This window comes from Sciurus carolinensis, chromosome 7 (genome assembly GCF_902686445.1).
Source record: "Sciurus carolinensis chromosome 7, mSciCar1.2, whole genome shotgun sequence".
Classification (NCBI taxonomy): Eukaryota; Metazoa; Chordata; class Mammalia; order Rodentia; family Sciuridae; genus Sciurus; species Sciurus carolinensis.
In genome coordinates this window covers 119,640,754-119,660,736 of record NC_062219.1, presented here as the reverse complement: position 1 = coordinate 119,660,736, position 19,983 = coordinate 119,640,754, and the positions used below count along the sequence as shown (strand labels likewise).

The window sequence follows — 19,983 nt, the reverse complement described above, 5'->3', positions numbered from 1 at the left end:
GTGATGTTGAGCAGCTTTTTGTATGCTTACTTACCATCTGTACATCTTCTTTGATGAGATATCTGTTCAGGTCTTTTGCCCATTTTTTTAATTGGCTCATTACAGCTTGTGCCTGTCTTCTAGCCTTCCCAGGTTTGACTGCTGAATTTTATACTTTGATTTTTGGCAATGTAATAATTACATTGTCATAATTATTCTTTCTTAAGTACTGAAAGTAAATATTTATTTTGTTGTTAAATTTTTTGTTGTTGTTGTAGATGGACAGAATGCCTTTATTTGTTTATGTGGTGCTAAGGACCGAACCTAGTTCTTCACACATGCCAGGCAAGCACTGTGCCACTGAGCTTATAGCTCCAGCCCTATAAATAAATCTTTTAAAAAATATTTATTTATTATGTTTTTTACTTGTGTGAATTCATATTGTAGTCTTCTTTGTTCAGTGAGAATTGGATATTGGTTTTGGAGATTAGTATTTGTGTTTTTAAATATTTTATGATATTTTTCTTTAATATTTTCCCTTATTATTGATTTTTTTAACCAACTTTTCTTTTCACTTGATTCTCTTTTGCTTCAAAAGTTCAAAACTACTTTCTCTTCCTAATTAGGATCTGGATATTATTTCATTTTGATGAATTGATGAAATAAAATTTTGACCATTTTGTCCCAGGGTGGTGTTTTTAAAATAAGGTGTAACTGTGGTGACTCTGTCACTCCTGATGCTGATGGGATATTTCATTTTCAAATAGCCCTTCTCAAGTCAGTAGTAACCTCCAATCTAAATCCCAGAAATGATTCAGATTTACCTTCATCATATTTGTGCTAATTTGCTTGTTGGTATAAAGTTTATCCTTAAGATATTCCTTCCAGAATGCCTTGATTCTGAACTGTTTTCATTAACTAAAGGTGGATTTGAAACCCAGCCATGATTGTTATGTTGGGTATTTATAAACTGAGGTATTAAAATTCACTTGAATATATGGGTAAAAGTTAGATTTTTTTTAAGTAAATTATTTTAGTTTAAATGAATTCTATAATAATGAAAGTCTGTATTTTTCATTGCCCTTTTGGAATTGGAAATAATCCACTTTGGCTAATTACTCCCTTTTCTGTGACTAATTCACAGCTATAAAGTTGCAGTAGCCAAATAGGAACCATACTAAAAGTGATTTGGGTTTGGAAAATCAGTGTGCCTTTTGCAAAGAGATGTTTAGCTTATGTTTTAAATTTGTATTATATTAATGCAAACTTCTGTTATTAATTTCCTGTTTTCTCTTTAGTGCTTAAAAACCCACAGAACTAAGCTTATTCACTAGGGTTTTTTGTGCCTTGAAGTCTTTTTTTATAATACAAATACTGAATCATTTTACTGCACTTTCCCAAATCTGGTTCTAATTTGTTTGCCACTTGTTTCCATCAGCCTTCATCCCTCCCACCTAATGTTTATTTGTCATTTGTAAGAACTTTTCTATGTTTGCAGATAGGAATTTTCTGAGTTGTCATAAATTGTCATCATTTTTTTTTTCTAGTCAAAGTTGAATATTCTTCTCTTTCCAAGCAAATGTTTCAAATTTTTTTCTTTTTTCAACTTCTAAACACAGTTGCCTTCTGGGCTGGCTGAGGCAGAGTACAGAAAGCCCTGTCCCAGTGTCTAGGAGTTCTGCTTGGCAGAGGGTGATGGAGTGGTGAACAGGTGCCTAGAGTCAGCACAGCCTGCTTGGGTGTGGATCAAATCAGACCTCAACCGTGACAAAGTGGAAAAAGGCAAATACCACAGCTGCTCTTTAGTGTCTTGTCTTTCACATCCCTTATTTTCTGCTTTGAGGAGATAATTTAAACACATCTTGTTTCAGGGAGAGACCTAAAAAGCTGAAGCACCTAAACAGTTTTTCTAAATATTACCTCCCAATAATCATAATTTATGTTTCTACAGTAGAAAACTCATTGATATGAAGCCATGGGTTGTTTCCTTCATCAGTACCAACAGTGTTTTAAGTTCATTTCTAAAAGCACGACAGGGCTGGGGTTGTGGCTCAGTGGTAGAGTGCTTGCCTGGCGTGTGAGGCTCTGGGTTCGATTCTCAGCAATCCAAGTATAAGTAAATTAATTAATTAATTAATTAAAGGTCCACTGACAACTAAAATAAAAATAACAATTTAAGAAAAAAAGCACAACAAACAGAACTGGACTTGTTGCTTGACTTGGGAAAGTCAAGAATACTCCTTTTCAGTCCCAACCTTTTACTATCACCCCTATTCTGCTTTTCCCTCTCCCCTTGGTCTGTATCCCTTGTACCCAGCTGAGGTCATTGCAGAGCTGATAATACTTATACCCTCTAAGGAAAAAAAAAAAAAAAAAGCAGCTACGCCCCTTCTCAGAGGGCCATGGGAGCTATAAATCTGAAATATCCATTGCAGCAGAAACCGCTTAGGTCTCCATCCTCAGGCAATGACAATTCTCTCTGACTCTGCCTGTATCACTGTTGTTAGTTTGGTGCCAGCACAAGAGAATTCTGAGTAAACTGTCAATTATAGAAGGGAAAGGGAGACACTAGTATCTCCCTGGCAGCCATGAAACATCCTTACACCCTGGAGTCAGCTGTGTTGGAAGCAGTCTCAGGGATTGGGGAAATCTAGAGGGTAATGTGGGCTCTTTTAAAGGTTTGTATCCTGAGGCTTCAGAAAGAAAAGTGGATGAGTTGGTGCCAGATACAAATCAGGCAATGGAGTGAAGATGTGTTCTCTTTGAACCTAAGAAGGATTATTTTGGGTAACATGGCTACCTGCCATTCCCTTTTTCCATTGTGGGCAGACCAAGAAGGACTGGGTTTAAGTTAGGTAGATGGTATGGAAGTTAAACAACCTGTATTCAAGTGTTTTGAGTGCTGACAGTGTGTCAGTCACACTGGATTAGCAGGAAGAAGTGTGCCAGACATTGGGAAGTCCAGACAGTGGGGCCTGTTAGCCTGATTTTAATCCTGGCTTCAGCACTTGGTAGCTTTAGGAAACAGGCAAATTACTATACCTGTAAGCCTCAGTAACTTCATTTGTAAAAGGGGGGTAAAGTAGCTACCTTCTCTTGTGGTTGTCTTTAAGACTAAAAATTAATTCAGGCAGATTGATTTGAACAGGGACTGGCATATACTATGGGGTACATGCTGGATAAATATAATTAGCATAAGCAGTGGAAAGAATCATAGTGTCATCTGGGCCAATACTGCATTTTATAGATTTTTTAAAAATAAGATAAAATGAGGAAGAGAAGCCGTTCTGCAGATCTCTAGTGTGGGGCTGCTGCCATTACTCCTGACTAATGTTTTAGAAATACACATTGCTTCAAAAGCATTTCCCTTCAGATTCCTCTTCCTTCCCCTCCTCCTCAGAGCCAGTATTGTAGAGCACTTCCTATGCACCAGCACTGGACCAAAGGCCAATATACGTGACCTCTCTTAATTCTTACTGCAGCCTGGGAAGCAAGTACCACTGTTCTGTGGCATCAGGTTCAGATTGGTTCATTTACTTGCCTAGTGCTACACAACTTCCAAGAGACGGAGCCGGAGCTGGAACCCAGGCTGCCTCTAGAGCCCATGCTCTTAAATTTTCTTTGCCAAGTTTCAGTGGAATACAGACGTGCTAAATTAAACCAATCATTTGCTTCAGGAACCTCTGAGCCCAGCCATAATGGCTTAGGGTCATAGTGCTTTGTTTTTAAAACTGGATCTCTCCTATGTGTCCTTATTTCTGATACAACATGGTTACACTGAAACAGGTTACAAAAGATTCTTCCTGATTAAGAGAATGAAAGTTGAAGGTCAGGGAGCAGACCAAGAGAAATCAGAACCAGAACTTTTGTGAAATAGGGACCATTGGGGATATCAGGGGTCTAGGCAAAGTTGAGGTCACTTCTAGGATCCTGACAAAACCAGAGAAGTTGGGCCAGGTGTTAGAAATCCTGCCTCGACTTGTAGCTGTTCACCTTTAACCACCCCAAGACTGATGACAACTTCAGAAACCCCTCTCTTCAGAAAATGGATAAGTTCACACGCCAAAAAAGTATTTTGGGGTAGTTTAAAGGCTTTTAAACCCTAAACTTTAAGAACTTCTGAACTTGACAGCATAGTAGAGAACTTTAAAGTACTCTTTGAATCAGATGCACTGGGTTCAGATCCTCTTCTCACACTACGTGTATAAACTTGAGCAAGTTACTTGGTGTAAAATAGGGAAAATAATGGTATTGAAGTATAGGGTTGTTGTTAATATATATGATATGCCTCATGTGGTTAGCTTTTAAATAGTGTTCACTATTAGTAATATTGCTCTTGGAGCTTAGTTCATTCAGTAGATGTTTATAGACAGAATGAATGAATAATTTCAGTTGAGATGCCAAGCCTTGGTAGCACATCCCAACCACTGTATCACCAATGTGCTGTAGTTATGTGAAGATATTGATTTGCTCAACCCTTGAGTCTGCCAAAGCACCAAGTGGTTGTTTCTAGGATCAAGCAGTAGCATCTGCCATGTGACATACAAATATTCTCTCTTGGTGCCCTGATGTGAAAACAGGATATAGTTTATAGGGCATGAGGATCAAATAGGCATTCAGGAGGCCAAGTCCAGGACAATTCTTTGGAGGGGTAGCAAAAAGAATCTTAAAAACTGCCAGGTATGGTTGCACATGCCTGCAATCCCAGCAACTCCAGAGACTAGGCAGGAGGATTGCAAGTTTAAGGCCAGCCCCAACAACTTAGTGAGACCCTGTCTCAAAAAGGGGTGGGAATATAGCTCAGAGGTGGAGTGCTCCTGGGTTCAATCCCTTGTACTGCAAAAAAAAAAAAAACCTAATAACTAGACCAAGAACAGATGCTATGGACTTCCTGCAGGTCTCACAAGTATGTGGGATCTACAACTAGAGTAGATTCCATGCCATGGCAGATACATGAGGACCTGGGGATCACTCCAAGAGGATCTGTGGAGAACCCACAGCACAAGGTGCTGGAGAAGCCACTGTGAACCAGAAACCAGACTAGAGCCTAGAATCCTATGTAGGCAACAGATGTTAAAAGTCAGTTAAGTGCCAAAGGAGATGAGCCCAGGTATATGTTAGGAAGAGGTGGTACCCAGGGCTACAGAATTCTCTATGACATTACCTAGCCATGTCTACAAAGTGAATTTCTAAGGGTGATAGGCAACTATCAAAGGGTTTGAATCAGAAATGGGATATTTAGGTTTGTATTATTTTTAAGATCACTCTGATAGCATGTTGGAAAATGAATTGCAAACAGGGAGAAGTTTGAGGACATAATCTGACAGTTGAGAGGTGAGAGATGATACTTGTTTGAAATAGGACTTTTGAAGGAAAAGGGTAATTCAAGGATGAACCCCACTGCTGGGTAGATGGAGGTACCACCCTTGGGATGGGGGCACTAGAGAAAGAACAGTTCTGGGATATTGGGGTACATTGTAAGTTCTGTTAAGCACTTGTTCTATCTGTATTCCCCATGGGATATTCCCTGAGGTTGGTTCACAGTGCCAGTGGATGGGTTGGAGGTCACTGAGAACCAGCAAAAGTGAGGTTGACTGCCTGCCTTACCAGGCTCCCTCATGAGGGCAGCAAATTTAAAACTAGGGTTTGATCATGAATTCTTAGTTACAACCAATATGACTGACATACTTCTCGTCTGTGCTCACCTTTTAGAATTCGTAGATGTGTATATTTTGAACCCTTTTCATAAAAAAACCAACATAATTTTCTACTTTGAAGAACTCGTTTCTATCTTCTTGTCTGGCCTGATTAACTCCTTATGCCAGAAGAAAGCTGTGCAACTTTTTACGTGACACTGTTTGTTTTCTCAGATTTGTGACCCAGAAGGAAATCTCTGACCTCACCTGTGGCTCTTGGTGGTGGCCAGAAGCCAACTTCATGTCTGAGTGCATGAGCAGCAGTTTGCCATGGAGAGCCTGGGGCTACAGACGGTGACTCTCAGTGATGGGACGACAGCCTATATCCAGCAAGCTGTCAAAGGTGAGTGTTTCCCAGGACCTCAGAGTCCTGTCCCTCAGCCTCTAGAAAGGAGTATCCCCTTCTCAGAATCACCACTCTACCCTCCTGCTTGCTCACCCATGTTCTCCGCCACCACTTGCTCTGCAGGAGAGTCTGTGATACTTAATGAGTGAGGGTCTCTTTAAAATAAAATGCTACCTACACAAGCTAGGAAACCATACTGCCCCAGCTATAGGAGCCAAGACCTCTCAAAGAGTAGACTTTCTTATGTGGTGCCAGTAGTTCATAAATATTTCTGGAATGAATGAACACAGCCCTGGTTATGACTTCCTACTTTTCAAATATTCCTTGTCCAATTTCTCAGTGTTGTCTAGAGGCAACTCATCATCTTAATTGCATCAAGTTTAAGCACTCAGACTATCTCCTGGGCATCTACCTGTACAAGCTACTTCTCTAGATTCAGAGGGGGACACTAAGCCGAGAGCTTATGCCTGGTCTAGCAGGTACCAGAAATAAAAATATAGGGCGCACAGTTAAATTTGAATTGCAGATGAACAGCAAATACTTTTGTAGTAGAGGCAGGTCCCAAATAGTGTATGAGGTAATGTGTATAAACAAAAGATTAAATGCTAAAAAATAATAAAATGATAACACTAAGTACTGGTTGGATATCCCTTATCCAAAACACTTGAGATCAGATGTATTTCAGATTTAGAGATTTTTGGATTTTGGAATGTTTGCATAAGACTTTATCCATTGAGCATCCCTGTTCTGAAATCCATTCAGATTTTGGAGCACTTCAGATTTTGGATTTTTGGATTAGAGATGCTCAATCTGTACTAAAGACAATTTGTCATTTATCTGAAATTCAGATTTACCAGCAAATAGTGTATTTTATCTGCCAACCCTACCCTCACTTTCAAGGAACTTCAAGTTAAGGTAGGTGTGGAGTCAGAAGAGAGTGCTGTTGAGGGAAGGGCCTACAAGCAGGGACATCCTCCTTTCTTGCCAGCATTTGCAAGTGTGCCAGGTTAGGGTTAAGGTCATACACTCCTTGGACTACACTGGGCAAACACTGCCTTATTTCTATTCTTTATTTGACCTATTCTGGGTTTGATGAACATCACTGTTCTCATGACTACGTTATTATTGCAATATTGTCCTCCTTCATTTCATCACCTTGTCTGTTCCCTGATAATGATTAAAGACACCCCTTAATCTCATTCGTAAGTTCTTTCCATATGACATTGTTGAGGAGGTGCCTACTGGAAAGGGTTCTTGTCAAGAGCTGACTCTGATGTGTTCATTCTTACTGGCTTCATTCTCTTGAGGGTAGAATTTCTATAGATACTTTGAAGCCTGAAACCCTCTGACTTCCCACCACAAGTCCCAACTCTCAGTGGGATGGGATGCAGTCTCAGTGGGATGGGATGGAAGAAATTAGAATCTATAGGTGGAACTTTCTTTACTCTTTGGACCTAATTAGTTCCCAGGCCTCAATCTTCTACTGAGAATTAATGGTCAAATTAATGAGTTAGAAGCAAGTGACACATCGTTCCTTCTTGCATATGAATCTCCTTGCCTCCCTCGCCTGTCTGCCGCTCCTCACTCTTCCTGGCACTGTTCTCGCCTCCTCCATAGCGCTGCAGTGTTTGCATGTACAGTGCACCCAAGCACATGCACACAAATCATCGCATCCCCACTGATGAGCTCTGATGAGCTCCCGGATGCTTTTGACAGAGGCACTTTCATCTCTGTCAGCAGGGGTGCTGTGTGAGCCCAGGAGAATGCTAAAATTGCATGAGACTTACCTTTAATTAGGATGATCACTCAAACCTAAAACTTTTGGGAATAGAAGAATGTGCTATTAATAAATTCTTTGGGACTATTCTGAGTCAGTGGGGATATGTGGTCACCCCTCTATAGTGGGACACAAGACCCTTTGTGAGGTAGTTCTTCTGACCCACTTCTCCCTGTTGTAGTCTCTGGTTGTTGAAAGAAATTGTCCGTTAAAAATTTTCCTCAAACAACTCTCCCAACATCTTGTTTCCTGCCTCAAAGCTGTCCCTATTCTGCTGGCAGTAGCTCTGCTAGTGCTTTCAGAACGCCAAGTACTAGTGTTCTTTCCAGGATAGAAACACTGGGGAACAAGGATGGTCTTCTGCTCTCATGGTGGGATGGGAGCAAGTAGGTCCCCCTTATCTCAGTTGCCTTTCCTGCTTCTCACCTCTGTCTTCATCTCACCTGCCTCTGGTCAGGTTATAGGACTGTTAGTTACTGACCCCAATAAGACTCAGTCTGGAGACAAGTTTGGGTTAATGAAGGGGAGATGTCAGCAGAAAGCTGGACCAGAAGTAGACATCTTGGTTCTTTTCCTACCTCTTAAGAATCAAATTCCAAAACCTGAAACTTCTGAAGGAAGGGACAAATAAATCACTTATAATTAACTCTTCAATCTCCCTTTCTTTCTTCCCTTTCTTACTTCCTTTCTTCCTTCTCCCTTTCTCAGACTCACTGGACATGGGGGTGGGGGCATCTAATTCTAATTCCAAGAGCCTTTTAGAAGTGCTTTCCAGTAAGATAAAGGAAGGGTAATATCTTAGGAAATCTGCAATCTTAATTTTTGTAGTGCTTGTTGTATTGCCTTATGTGAGTCAATTTTTATTAGAAATTGAAATGAAAATATCACAGATTAAGGAAACATGATTCAACAATAGCAATGGGGTAAGACATAGATGAACAAGTAATAGCATTATAGTCACACTCAGCTCTCTGTTGCTTTACTTTCCATTTCATTTAAAATACACATTGGACTTGTTACAGTAAGGGCTAAAATTTGCAGAGGACTGATCACATATGGGGCACATTCCCATTTACCACACTTACCCCTCACAGCAACCATATGAGGAAGAGAGAATTTTTGTTTTGTTTTATTTTACAGTGCTGGGGATTGAACCCAGGACCATGTGCATGCTAGGCAGGTGCTCTACCACTGAGCTACATCCTCAGCCCCCAGGAAAATGCAATTCTTAAGAAAAGGAAACTGAGACACAAAGATTAAAAAACTGCCCCAGGCCACATAGCTTATGAAAAGTATACCTGGAATTCACACTCAGGAGGCTTAGCCTGGTTCCAGAACCTATTGCTTTTAACCACTGTGCTATACTGATGTCTCATCAGAGACTCCAGGTCTTGGCACATTACCACAATGTGAGATAAAAGAATATATTTTGATTTATTAGTTTGAGCTGTATCTGAGTTTTTACCATTTGGGTCCTTCCTGGATTTCCTTTGTTCTCCATTTAGTTCAATCTCAGCAACTTCTATTCGGTTGTAAGTCCCCACTTTGCTGGGCATGGGTGGAATAATATAGGAAGTTTCTCCTCTGTGAGTGACAGGAAGGGATCTGCTGGGAGACGCAAGGTTCCTGAATGACAGGATGTCTTCACTCTCAATGCCTCAAGGCCCAGGCCTAGGGAGTTCGGGAGCAAGGGAATATGGCGAACATATCTGTGCTATAGGCTCATGCCCAGAGTCTCAAATGACCTCTTCTAAAAACAGGTATCTCTTAGTCCTCTTCAGGCCTGGCCCATTTCTCTCCATTTCTACCTCCATAGGAGAGAAGCTGCTTGAAGGGCAAGTGATCCAGCTCGAGGATGGGACCACCGCATACATTCACCAAGTGACGGTACAGAAAGGTGAGGGCACACCAACACACCCCTGCCTTGTGGAGGGATGGCAGCCCCAATTAAGGACCCCTCTGTGACTCCAAGCTCCAGAGAAAGGCTGGCATTGCTCTCATTACAGAATCTCTCTCCTTTGAGGATGGACAGCCTGTGCAACTGGAAGATGGCAGTGTGGCCTACATACACCGCACACCCAAAGGTGGGTTTATGGGCATCACAACTGGCAGGGAAAAGAATGGACACAGAACTGGCAGAAGTTGGAGCGGGGGGATAGAGTGGCACATTTTGGAGATTAGAATATAGACACAGGTGCTATTGACCCCAAGGCACATATATGCTCACCTTTGTTAGCAACCTTGCCCCTTCCCTGGTATATACAATGGGAGCAGCTGCCTCTGCCATCAGGAGGCTGAGCTTTGGGAGTCAGTATGTGGGCCTTGATGGTGACTTTGGTTCCAGCACAGCTACAAAGTATTAAGGCTTTAAATAGGACCTAAGGACATCATCCATAGCCAGGAAAAAGAAGCTTAACCAATATTTAAGAATAGAGATCCTAAGGTCCTAAAAAATGATTTGGTCCATCTACAAATAGCTTCTTGGGCAATGACTACATGCCAGTCATTGTGCTAAGCATAAAGCATACAAGGGAGAACCAAGTTAGACACAGTCCATGCTCACCCACAGTCTAGTGGGGAAAGAGAAGTGAAATATGAGCCATCACTGATGAACTGATCATTACAAACTGGGAGGGCTTCTCTAAGGAAGTGATGCTGGAACTAAGAGCTGGAGGATGAATGGATTTGGGAAGAGGGATAGCAGGGAACATCCAGTACTCCAGACAGAGGAACAGCATGTGTAGGCATGGAGCTGGTGGGGAGGGAGAAAGAATGGCACATTTTAGGAACTTCTGGTAGCTGAGGGAGAGAGGAGAGTTAAGAGGAAATCAGAATGAGAAAGGTAGAGCATGCACTGGTTGCATCAGGTTTTGGGTCTTGGTCTTTGTCCTAAGACCTGTGGGAAGCATTTGAACTGTTAGGCAGTTAGGTGACAGGATCACCTTTGTGTCCTATAAAGATTCCTATGGATGCCATGCTGCCTGGAAGGAACTAGACCTGATCAGGAGGCCCTGTGGTCATCTAGGCCAAGATGATGGTGGTCCCCTTTAAGGTCCTTGAGGAGCTAGTGAGTTCCCGATTGGTGTACCATAGAGACCTTGTCCTTAGGAAGGACAGCCCCAGAAGGAATTCCCACTAGCTAGAGGGAATTACCAGGGTGAGGGCCAAGAGAAACTTGACGCTGAAACTCTCCTTGGAGTATGTACCTCTCATTTAAGTTAAAGCCAGAATCCCAGCTGTCTTCTCCCCTGTGTGACAGCAGGGCTCATCATGTGTTGCTTGCAGAGGGCTATGACCCCAGTGCCCTGGAAGCTGTGCAGCTGGAAGATGGCTCCACAGCCTACATTCACCACCCTGTGGCCGTGCCATCAGACAGCACCATCCTGGCTGTGCAGACAGAGGTGGGCTTGGAAGACCTGGCAGCAGAAGATGATGAGAGCTTTAGCACAGACACTGTGGTAGCCCTGGAGCAGTATGCAAGCAAGGTGAGCACACAGAGCCTAACACTGTTCATCACTTAAAACAGTAGGGCTTTACCTGCCCATTACTTCTTGGCCCTGCAAGAACTTCACCTCTCTAGAGGATAGGAGCAGCTCTGTGCTTGAACACCACCTGGCTACTCACTTTGCCCCTCTACCCAAGCTCCCCCTGTCTAGGGCATGCAACACAGCTGGGCTGCGGCTGCTACATTTGGTTACCTTTACCCTTGTTCATGCTGTCTCTGCAGAGAGAAGGCTGCTATAAGAAATAGTGGCATTGTGTGGTGGAAAGTTAGGCCCAGCTTCTCTTTGACTGTTGTAATAATCCTCTGTACTTTTTTGGGAAAGCCCTGCCAATGTCTTTTATTAGTTTTTATGTCCACTGAAGTCAAAAACTCTTATATTTATTTCTTCTCTGCATCTCATTTAGTCATTGGGAAAATAAGCATGGTAGGGCAATGACCAGGGCATATGCAACAGAACAGCTGAGATTCTTGGAACCTAAGGCCCACACAGTAACTCAGTTGAAAAGAAGACTCCTGGCTCAGAGCTGAAGGTATAGCTCAGAGGCAGAGCACTTGCCTAGCGCGTGCAAGGTCCTGGGTTTGATCTCAAGCTCTGAAAAAAGGGGAAAATAGACTCTTTCCCTTCAAATACCAGTCATTTTGAGCATTCTCTGCTGAAACTGTGCTGCTGCCCATTGGGAGAACAGAAACACCGAGATCTGTGAGCTTTCCAGATTGGAGCGATCTCTCCCTGACTGAACTGCAGAACCTCAGAGTGGTTGTGGCAGTTTCCTGAAATGCCAGACTTACCCAAAGATTGGGGACAAATTGTTTTTTTTTGTTTGTTTGTTTTTGTTTTTGCGGTGCTGGGGATCGAACCCAGGGCCTTGTGCTTGCAAGGCAAGCACTCTACTGATTGAGCTATCTCCCCAGCCCTGGAGAGAAGTTGTTTTTATGCAGTGAAATTGGCTGTGTGGTAAAGGAAAAGAGGATATCTTCATATTACTTCAAAATGAAACACAAGCTGGGTGTGGTGCTGCACACCTGTAATCCCAGTGGTTTAGGAGACCGAGGCAGGAGAATCACAAGTTCAAAGCCAGCCTCAGCAACTTGGTGAGGCCCTAAGTAACTTAGTGAAACCCTGTCTCTAAATAAAAAATTAAAAGAGCTGGGGATGTGACTCAGAGGTTAAATGCCCCTGGGTTCAATCCAATTAGGAAAAAAAGGGGCTGGGGTTGTGATTCAGTGGTAGAGCAGTCACCTAGCACATGTGAGGCACTGGGTTCCATCCTCAGCACCACATATAAATAAGTAAAATAAAGGTGTAGTTGTGTCCAACTACAACCAAAAAAATATTTTTAAAAATTCTTTAAAAAGTCACAAAACTTTGTAGTAGACCACTGTGGGCTATTGCCCACTTCCACCCCTGTTCCCAGGCTATATTTTAGAAACCAAATATGAGACTGACTGCTGATGGATAAAGAATTGGGCTTCATTTAGATCATGAGCCCTGAGATATATACTTGCTCTGCCACCACCTACTCCAACCTCAGGTGAGTCACTCCCCTCCCAGGCCTTAGCTTATTCCTCTCTAATACCATGATATGGAACCAGATGATCTTAGGGGTCACTTTCAGCTCTGACAATACTTGATACCCTCAATTGCCCAGGGAGCTGGTATGACATGGAGTGAAATCTGAGTGTTCATGTGGGTGCTTAAGCTGCTTAAGTCTCCATGAAACTGTCAGCTGCTTGACCCTCTGACCTGAGCCCAGTTAGACAGATCTCACTATGAATTTGGCCTCACCCTTCGGTCCTCTACTCACTATGACTTCCAGAGTTCTGTGCCTGGCTCTCCTGGAAAGACCAGAGTGTGATTTTGTAGCACCCCTAAAGGGAAGAGTAAGGGACAGTCCCACTAGGACCCTGTCTAGGAAAACAAAAGAACAGTAAGGACTCTCTGTGACCTGAGACTGATGTCAGACAGGTGACTCTAGCAGTGTCCCCAGGAGAGGAAATGAAACAAGAATTTGTCAGTTGCTTGGGTGCTGTAGTTAGGGCTGAAATTTCTGCCCCCTCTCTTAGAGCACTTGTGGTTGTAGCCACTTCACTCTGGGCCCCTTGCCCTGCCAGGTGAACCTGGGTGATTTCATCTACACAGCAAGCCCCCATGCTCATGCTTTTTCTGTGCAGTTTCCCACCAGGAGGAAGGGGCCCCTGATATGATTGATGGACATATCAATAATTGCAGCCTCCTAGGTGTGTGTGGTTAAAAGGGAGGTTCCCGGCACTCAGCCTATCTCAAGTATGGCCATCCAAACAGCCTGCTCCCCTCCTTACCTAATTGGCTAGGAGATATTCCTTCTTCAGTAGCTATCACAGCTGCTATGACAGTGTCCCCTCTGTCCATCAGAGATAAGTGTGACTCCATATGCCATCATTGCTTCTCTTGCAGTGTGCCTGAATGTCTGTTCCCTATCTGTCTGGGTACGTCCTCTGACCCAGAGGCCCCTGACAGTTTTACCATGTTTATTGGTCATAGGCTGCCACCTGGGCCCTGTATACTACCCCTTCTCTTCCTTCAATGGAGAGAATCCATATAGGGACCCTAAGATTTTTCCTCAGGTTCTGCATGACAGCCAGGCTCCCCATAATGGCAAAGGGCAGCAGGTTGGAGACAGAGCATTCCGCTGTGGCTACAAGGGCTGTGGGCGTCTCTACACCACTGCACATCACTTAAAGGTAAGATGGCTGGTGGGCAATTTTCAGCTCTGCCTTCTTCCCTGCTGGACTGAAATTCTGCCTTTCTGCTTTTTTGGAACTGGTCCCTGCCCTCAATTTGCACATTACCTGCTAAAGGGAAAAGATGCATATACAGAAATGTCAGCACAGGAGGTTATGATACACATGTACAGAACAGGAGGGAAGAACCCGGATCCTAAAGAGAACCAGAGAGACTAGCCCATGCTCCTGTCCCTCTGAATTACGCAATTTTTTTTTTTTTTTTTTTTTTTTTTTTGTGGTGCTGGGGATTGAACCCAGGGCCCTGTGCTTGTAAGACAAGCACTTTACCAACTGAGCTATCTCCCCAGCCCTGAATTATGCAATTTTTTGTCCTCACAGGTGCATGAACGAGCTCATACAGGTGACCGTCCATACAGGTGTGATTTCCCCAGCTGTGGAAAGGCCTTTGCAACAGGTAACCTACCTGAATGGAGACTGAAGGTAGATGCTTCCAGTTGAGGGCAGAGGATCCTAGATCAGCTTTGGGACCTCCTTGAAGGAGGCCCAACACAGGCTGCCAGTCCAGAGAAACTACTCTGAGAGTGCTCTGACCTGCAGGGTGCTCCCTCCGAAGGAAACCCTGCTACAGAAGTGAAAGGCAGCATGGTCCAGGCCAGCAGGAGACTGGGGCCTAGGTGGAGAGACCCTGCTTGTCACATCAGCTCTGACAGTCATCGGGTGTGGGGTGCTGAGGGCCATGGCATCTCTGTCTGTATTTTCCCTTCTGTGAAACAAGGACCTTTAGCCACAGGTTCTCTCAGTTCTCATGCTTGCATTTTGGAATTACTCCAGCTGCACTTGGAGAGGGAAGGAGGGCAAAGTGGGCTTTCCCAGTCCCTCTTACCTGCCCAGGCAGGACAGGGTAGAGACCTGCCTGAGCTTTTGGAGCCTCCCAGAGCACAACCTAGGATGGAGGGCACCCCTAAATGAGGCGAGCAGTAGAAGATGAGGTCCTGCTGGTGCTCTTATGCCCACCACACTTGGACAGGCTATGGTCTGAAGAGCCACGTTCGCACCCATACTGGTGAGAAACCGTACAAGTGCCCAGAGGAGCTGTGCAGCAAGGCCTTCAAGACCTCAGGAGACCTGCAGAAACACGTCCGTACCCACACTGGTAGGCAAGGCCCTGCCAACCCCTGGGGAAGGGGGCCTCAGTTCACCCAGTGCCATCCCCTTCTTGCTCCAACATGGCCTCCCTTACTGAGCCACCCCTTACAGGTGAACGCCCATTCCGGTGCCCTTTTGAGGGCTGTGGCCGCTCCTTCACCACGTCTAACATCCGCAAGGTACATGTGCGCACCCACACAGGCGAGCGGCCCTACACCTGCCCCGAGCCCCACTGTGGCCGTGGCTTCACCAGCGCCACCAACTACAAGAATCACGTGCGCATCCACACAGGTGGGCCAGCTGGCATGCGAGGACCACCCTCTGGAGGCCCCACCTCCCTCTGTTGTAGGCTTCTGATCTGAAACACACTCTCAGCTCCCAGCCTGAAGCCCTTCCCTGCCAGCCATTCCAGGCTGGTCTGGGGGTGGGTATCCCCAGAGCCAGTGTTTCATTTGCAGTAAGTGGTTCCTCCATTTCCAGTTAGGTCCAACCTGTCAGGTATTGCCAGCTCTATGTGAGGTCCCTCAGTTCCCAGTCATTCCTCTATCCCTGCCCTAAACTCTTCTGCTCTGGCTGAGCTCCTGAGAAGACCCCAGGGTCAGGAATGATGGGGAAGAAACAGGGATGTCCCCTTCAGCTCCTCGCCTCATCCACTGTGCATATGACTCCTGTGTGTCCTCGCCCTCCCCAGTGTCACATCCCTTGTCCAACCTTCTGTGTCATCTCTCAGCTATGCATGTTTGTCTAACACTGCAGCCTCTATTCCTGTCTCCTGTATCTTTTGTTCACCACTCTTAAACCTTCCACCCACAGCCTCAAAAGTCCTCGGTGCCCCTCACCCCTTCTCCAGCATCAGTCCTGCCCATCCCCATCCTTTCTCCACTGTACTCCAATTACATTAAATCAGAACCTGGGCTCAGAGATCCCATGCCCATGTCCTCCGTGTCATCCACTGGCCATCTTCCCCGGCTCTGTTTGTTCAGAGTCTCAGGTCTCAGTCCCTCTCCTTCCCTCTGGCTCTTCCTTCACCAACCCTGTCCCCCATCCCTGTCCCTTTAGTTTCCCCCTTGCCAGCCCCAGTTCCCACCCCCCTCACAGCCCAGTGTCCCCAGGGGAGAAGCCATACGTTTGCACGGTGCCAGGCTGTGGAAAGCGCTTCACTGAGTACTCAAGCCTGTACAAACACCATGTGGTGCACACGCACTGCAAGCCCTACACCTGCAGCACTTGTGGCAAGACCTACCGGCAGACCTCCACCCTGGCCATGCACAAGCGCAGTGCCCATGGCGAGCTGGAGGCCACTGAGGAGAGCGAGCAGGCCCTCTATGAGCAACAGCAGCTTGAAGGTGAGGGGAGTGGGCAGGGGGCAAGAGTGGGAGCAGGCCAGGCCTCCTCGCTGCATCTGGTGGCCGGAGGCAGCCTGGGCTCTCCTCTTCTAGCCGCCTCTGCAGCTGAGGAAAGTCCACCACCCAAGCGAGCTCGCATTGCTTACCTGTCAGAAGTGAAGGAAGAGGGTGATGACATCCCAGCCCAAGTAGCCATGGTGACTGAAGAGGATGGGGCTCCCCAGGTGGCTCTGATCACTCAGGATGGTGCCCAGCAGGTACAGGGGTGGGGTAGGCCAGAATGACCACTTCTTTGTCTCTGGGAACTCTGGGGAGCTCTGAAGTTCTGACAACCCCACTTCCACCCAGATTCCTGTTTTAGCTCTGTGGACTTTAAAGAGTTAAAGCTGAGGGGACCCCAAATCATGTAGCCCAGCCTCTTGCTTCCAGCCCAGTCTCAGCTTCTGGAAAACAGTAGCTTCCCTCTTGGAAGCTGATAGGTCTTCATTGTCCATATGAGACCCTTGGATGTCATTCTCACAAGAGGCACATCGGTATAGGGTTCTGGAAGCCTGGAAGTCCCACCAGCATTGCTGGCCAGCAGTATAACCTGGCCCTTGTCCATACTCTCCCTGCCCAGTACACCTATGCTTTCTGGAGGTGTCAGGAGGATGAAATTAGGTGAAGACCTGATGCGTCCAGCAGGGCCTGGGGCAAAGTGGTGGTAATAGAAGTGGCGAGTCAAGCCTAGTGTAGCTCTCTGCTGTCCTGGCCCTGTTGTGCTTGCTTTTCTGAGAAAACAGACACACCCTCCTGAGGGGCTTTCAGACAACAATCTTCTGGTGCTCCAGCTCATCTTCTCCCCTCCTTTTGGCAGGTCAGCCTGTCCCCAGAAGACCTGCAGGCCCTGGGGAGTGCTATCAGTGTGGTAACCCAGCACGGCAGCACCACCCTCACCATCCCCAGTCACAATGACGACCTGGCCACATCTGGCACACATACAGTCACCATGGTCAGCGCTGATGGCACCCAGACGCAGCCCGTATGACCAGGCGGTTTGCTTAGGGTTTCTTGTTTTGTTATCCTTTCCATGGGGTGGGCATGAAAGTACAGGCCAAACTAGCCAAACATATTTTTCAAAAGGACAAAGATTCCCCACCAGAAAAGGCCTTCCTCACAGCTCCTCTGAGCCATCAGCAGCTCATACTTTTAAAAGCATTTTACTGAGTTGGACATCATGGTTCATGCCTGTAATCCCAGTCACTCGAGAGGCTGAGGCAAGATGATTCACAAGTTTCAGGACAGCCTGGACAATTTAGTGAGATCCTGTCTCAAAAAAAAATGTTGGGGGTGTATCTCAGTGTTAAGTACCTCTGGATTCAATTCATAGTACACACACACAGTGGGGTCAAGAGATAGTTTGTAAATCTCAGTTTACCCCAAATTTGCCTTGCCACCTTAAGCAAGTCACTTTCCCAGGGACTTCAACGTCCGTTTTCAGTTAAGGGGATTAAATTCTCTGGGGTCCATTATAACTTTGTCCTATGATTTGAAATCCTGAATTCAGCTGGGCTCTAAATTGGGAGAAAAACCCAACCTCATTTATCTCAGAGCCTCAAGCTAATTAATTTGACCCATATGGTTTTATCCATTTCTTTCTGGGTTGCTCCTGGCCACCTTGTGTAGAGCTATTATTATTAGGAGCGGGGAGATGGAGGGTACTGCAGGTGGGTGGAAGATCTTCTGTGTTTCAGGTCACAATCATTACCTCCGGGGCTGTGGTGGCTGAGAACTCCAGTGTAGCATCCCTTCATCATCAACAGGTGGCGCTGTTGGCCACAGCCAACGGAACACACATTGCAGTGCAGGTGGGTTGAAGTCTGAGAGGAAAGGGGATCTTAGGCCAGAGAAAGGAACAAGGGGGAAAAGGAATTCGGTGTGGATCTTGAAGAAAAGAGCATCAGGCTCAAAAGGAGCCCATTCCAGAGGACAAATCCCTTTCTGCCTATATCCACACATCTGTCACAAGCTCTTTCTTGGCTGAAGCAGCATAGGAAAGCCCTTTCTAGCCTTCAGGATAACTCCCAGCGCAGTCCATCTATGGCTCAAGCCCTTCATCTCTGTTTCTTCACCTGGGACTTAAGGAGGCTGAGGTAGATGATCACTAAGGTTCTCTCCATCATTCTGCAGACAAACCAGTCTCTCTGACCCTGGGCCATCCAGGGTCCCTAACCATGCCTAGCCTATTCGAACTCTTCACAGTGGATCTCCTGTTATTGGGACCCTACTAAGAGCTTCACATGTGATCCTGGGTAGATGGAGGGCATTCAAAGAACTGGACCACATAACTAATGCTAGAATCTCCTTCCTTCTGTACCCCTTCTCCACAGCTGGAGGAGCAGCAGACCTTGGAGGAGGCCATCAGCGTGGCCACTGCTGCCATGCAGCAAGGGGCCATGACTCTGGAGACAGCAGTGTCGGAGAGTGGTTGCTGAGCCCGAGGGCTGGCTCCCACTGTGCTGAAGGAGGTGCTGTGCTTCACAGGCGGCTCTGCCTCCAAGGGCCCCAGCTGTGACTGAAACATGGAAGGTGGCCACATAGGTCTCGGGTGAGACAGCGGCAGGAAAATGGTCTACCTGAAGGGGATGGGGGCCCTACACAAGAAGGGCCAGGCAGCAGGAATTGGGAGTATGTCATCCTCAGGAGCTGAGAAGGACAAGCTGATCACCAGGCTAACCTGGTGCCCACTCTTCTCCCTTTGGAGAATACCCTTCCCGCCTTCAGTCCATAACCCTTCTCAGGTGGAGACTGGGGCTACAGTGGGGACTGGCCTCTACTGTGACTGGTAATGGCCTACCAGGGGAGAGAGCTAATAGCTCTTCAGCCCAGTGGGGGCAGAGCAGGCCTAGCCCTGCCCCTCCCAGCAATAACCACCTCCCCAGAGGCCAGCAGAGATGCCTGACCACTTGGCACTAGGGACTTCCTGCCACCACAGTCAGAATAAATTCCTCAGGGGCCTGTGGCTGGAGTAAAGGTGCCCAGCTACCACCACCCAGCAACCCCCCAACCTCTCAGTGGCAGAGAGGCAGGGAGTGGCCTTGTACATAGATTGCTGGGGATTGGGGTTATTTTGTTTTGTGTGTGTGTGTGTTTTTTTTTTTAATTCTATTTTGATAATTATTATATTTCCCTGCTCTGGGTGGTGATGGCAAACAGGTGAATGCGTATTTAATAAAAGTTCCAAGTTTCCACCTGGGTTCCTCCATTCTTCCAGCTCTGCACCCTGGTGGCAGGGTTGGTCAAGTCAAGCTCTCAGCCCTGTTTCTCTGGCATAAACTGCTCAGCCTTGAGGCCTGACTGGTAGGTTGGGCTAACTGGGGCCCAGTTGGGAGGAAGGCCTGTGTAAGAGAAGCCCAGGAGAGCTTCCTGCCACCTGAGCAGGTGGGCTCTAGGGTAACCAAACAGGACCAGAGTGACCACTGCTT

At 46.0% G+C, this 19,983-nt stretch overlaps 1 protein-coding gene across 5 annotated transcripts in view; it reads left to right on the top strand.

Moving 5' to 3' along the window:
- The window catches only part of Znf76 (zinc finger protein 76), a 31,902-nt gene extending 12,177 nt beyond the window's left edge, over positions 1-19,725 (top strand). For 4 of the 5 annotated variants that reach the window (XM_047559568.1, XM_047559565.1, XM_047559567.1 and 1 more), the window contains 13 exons: positions 5,850-6,018; positions 9,615-9,695; positions 9,805-9,882; positions 11,084-11,283; positions 13,908-14,024; positions 14,406-14,481; positions 15,055-15,180; positions 15,285-15,464; positions 16,286-16,519; positions 16,613-16,776; positions 17,376-17,540; positions 18,253-18,366; positions 18,889-19,725. In XM_047559568.1, the coding sequence (XP_047415524.1) occupies positions 5,946-6,018; positions 9,615-9,695; positions 9,805-9,882; positions 11,084-11,283; positions 13,908-14,024; positions 14,406-14,481; positions 15,055-15,180; positions 15,285-15,464; positions 16,286-16,519; positions 16,613-16,776; positions 17,376-17,540; positions 18,253-18,366; positions 18,889-18,993 (1,713 nt within the window). In that variant the 5' untranslated portion in view covers positions 5,850-5,945 and the 3' untranslated portion in view covers positions 18,994-19,725. Of the gene's footprint in view, positions 1-5,849; positions 6,019-9,614; positions 9,696-9,804; positions 9,883-11,083; positions 11,284-13,907; positions 14,025-14,405; positions 14,482-15,054; positions 15,181-15,284; positions 15,465-16,285; positions 16,520-16,612; positions 16,777-17,375; positions 17,554-18,252; positions 18,367-18,888 lie in introns of those variants that run through there. The other variant, XM_047559570.1, reaches the window with a different exon arrangement.
- The last annotated feature ends 258 nt before the right edge of the window (positions 19,726-19,983 follow it).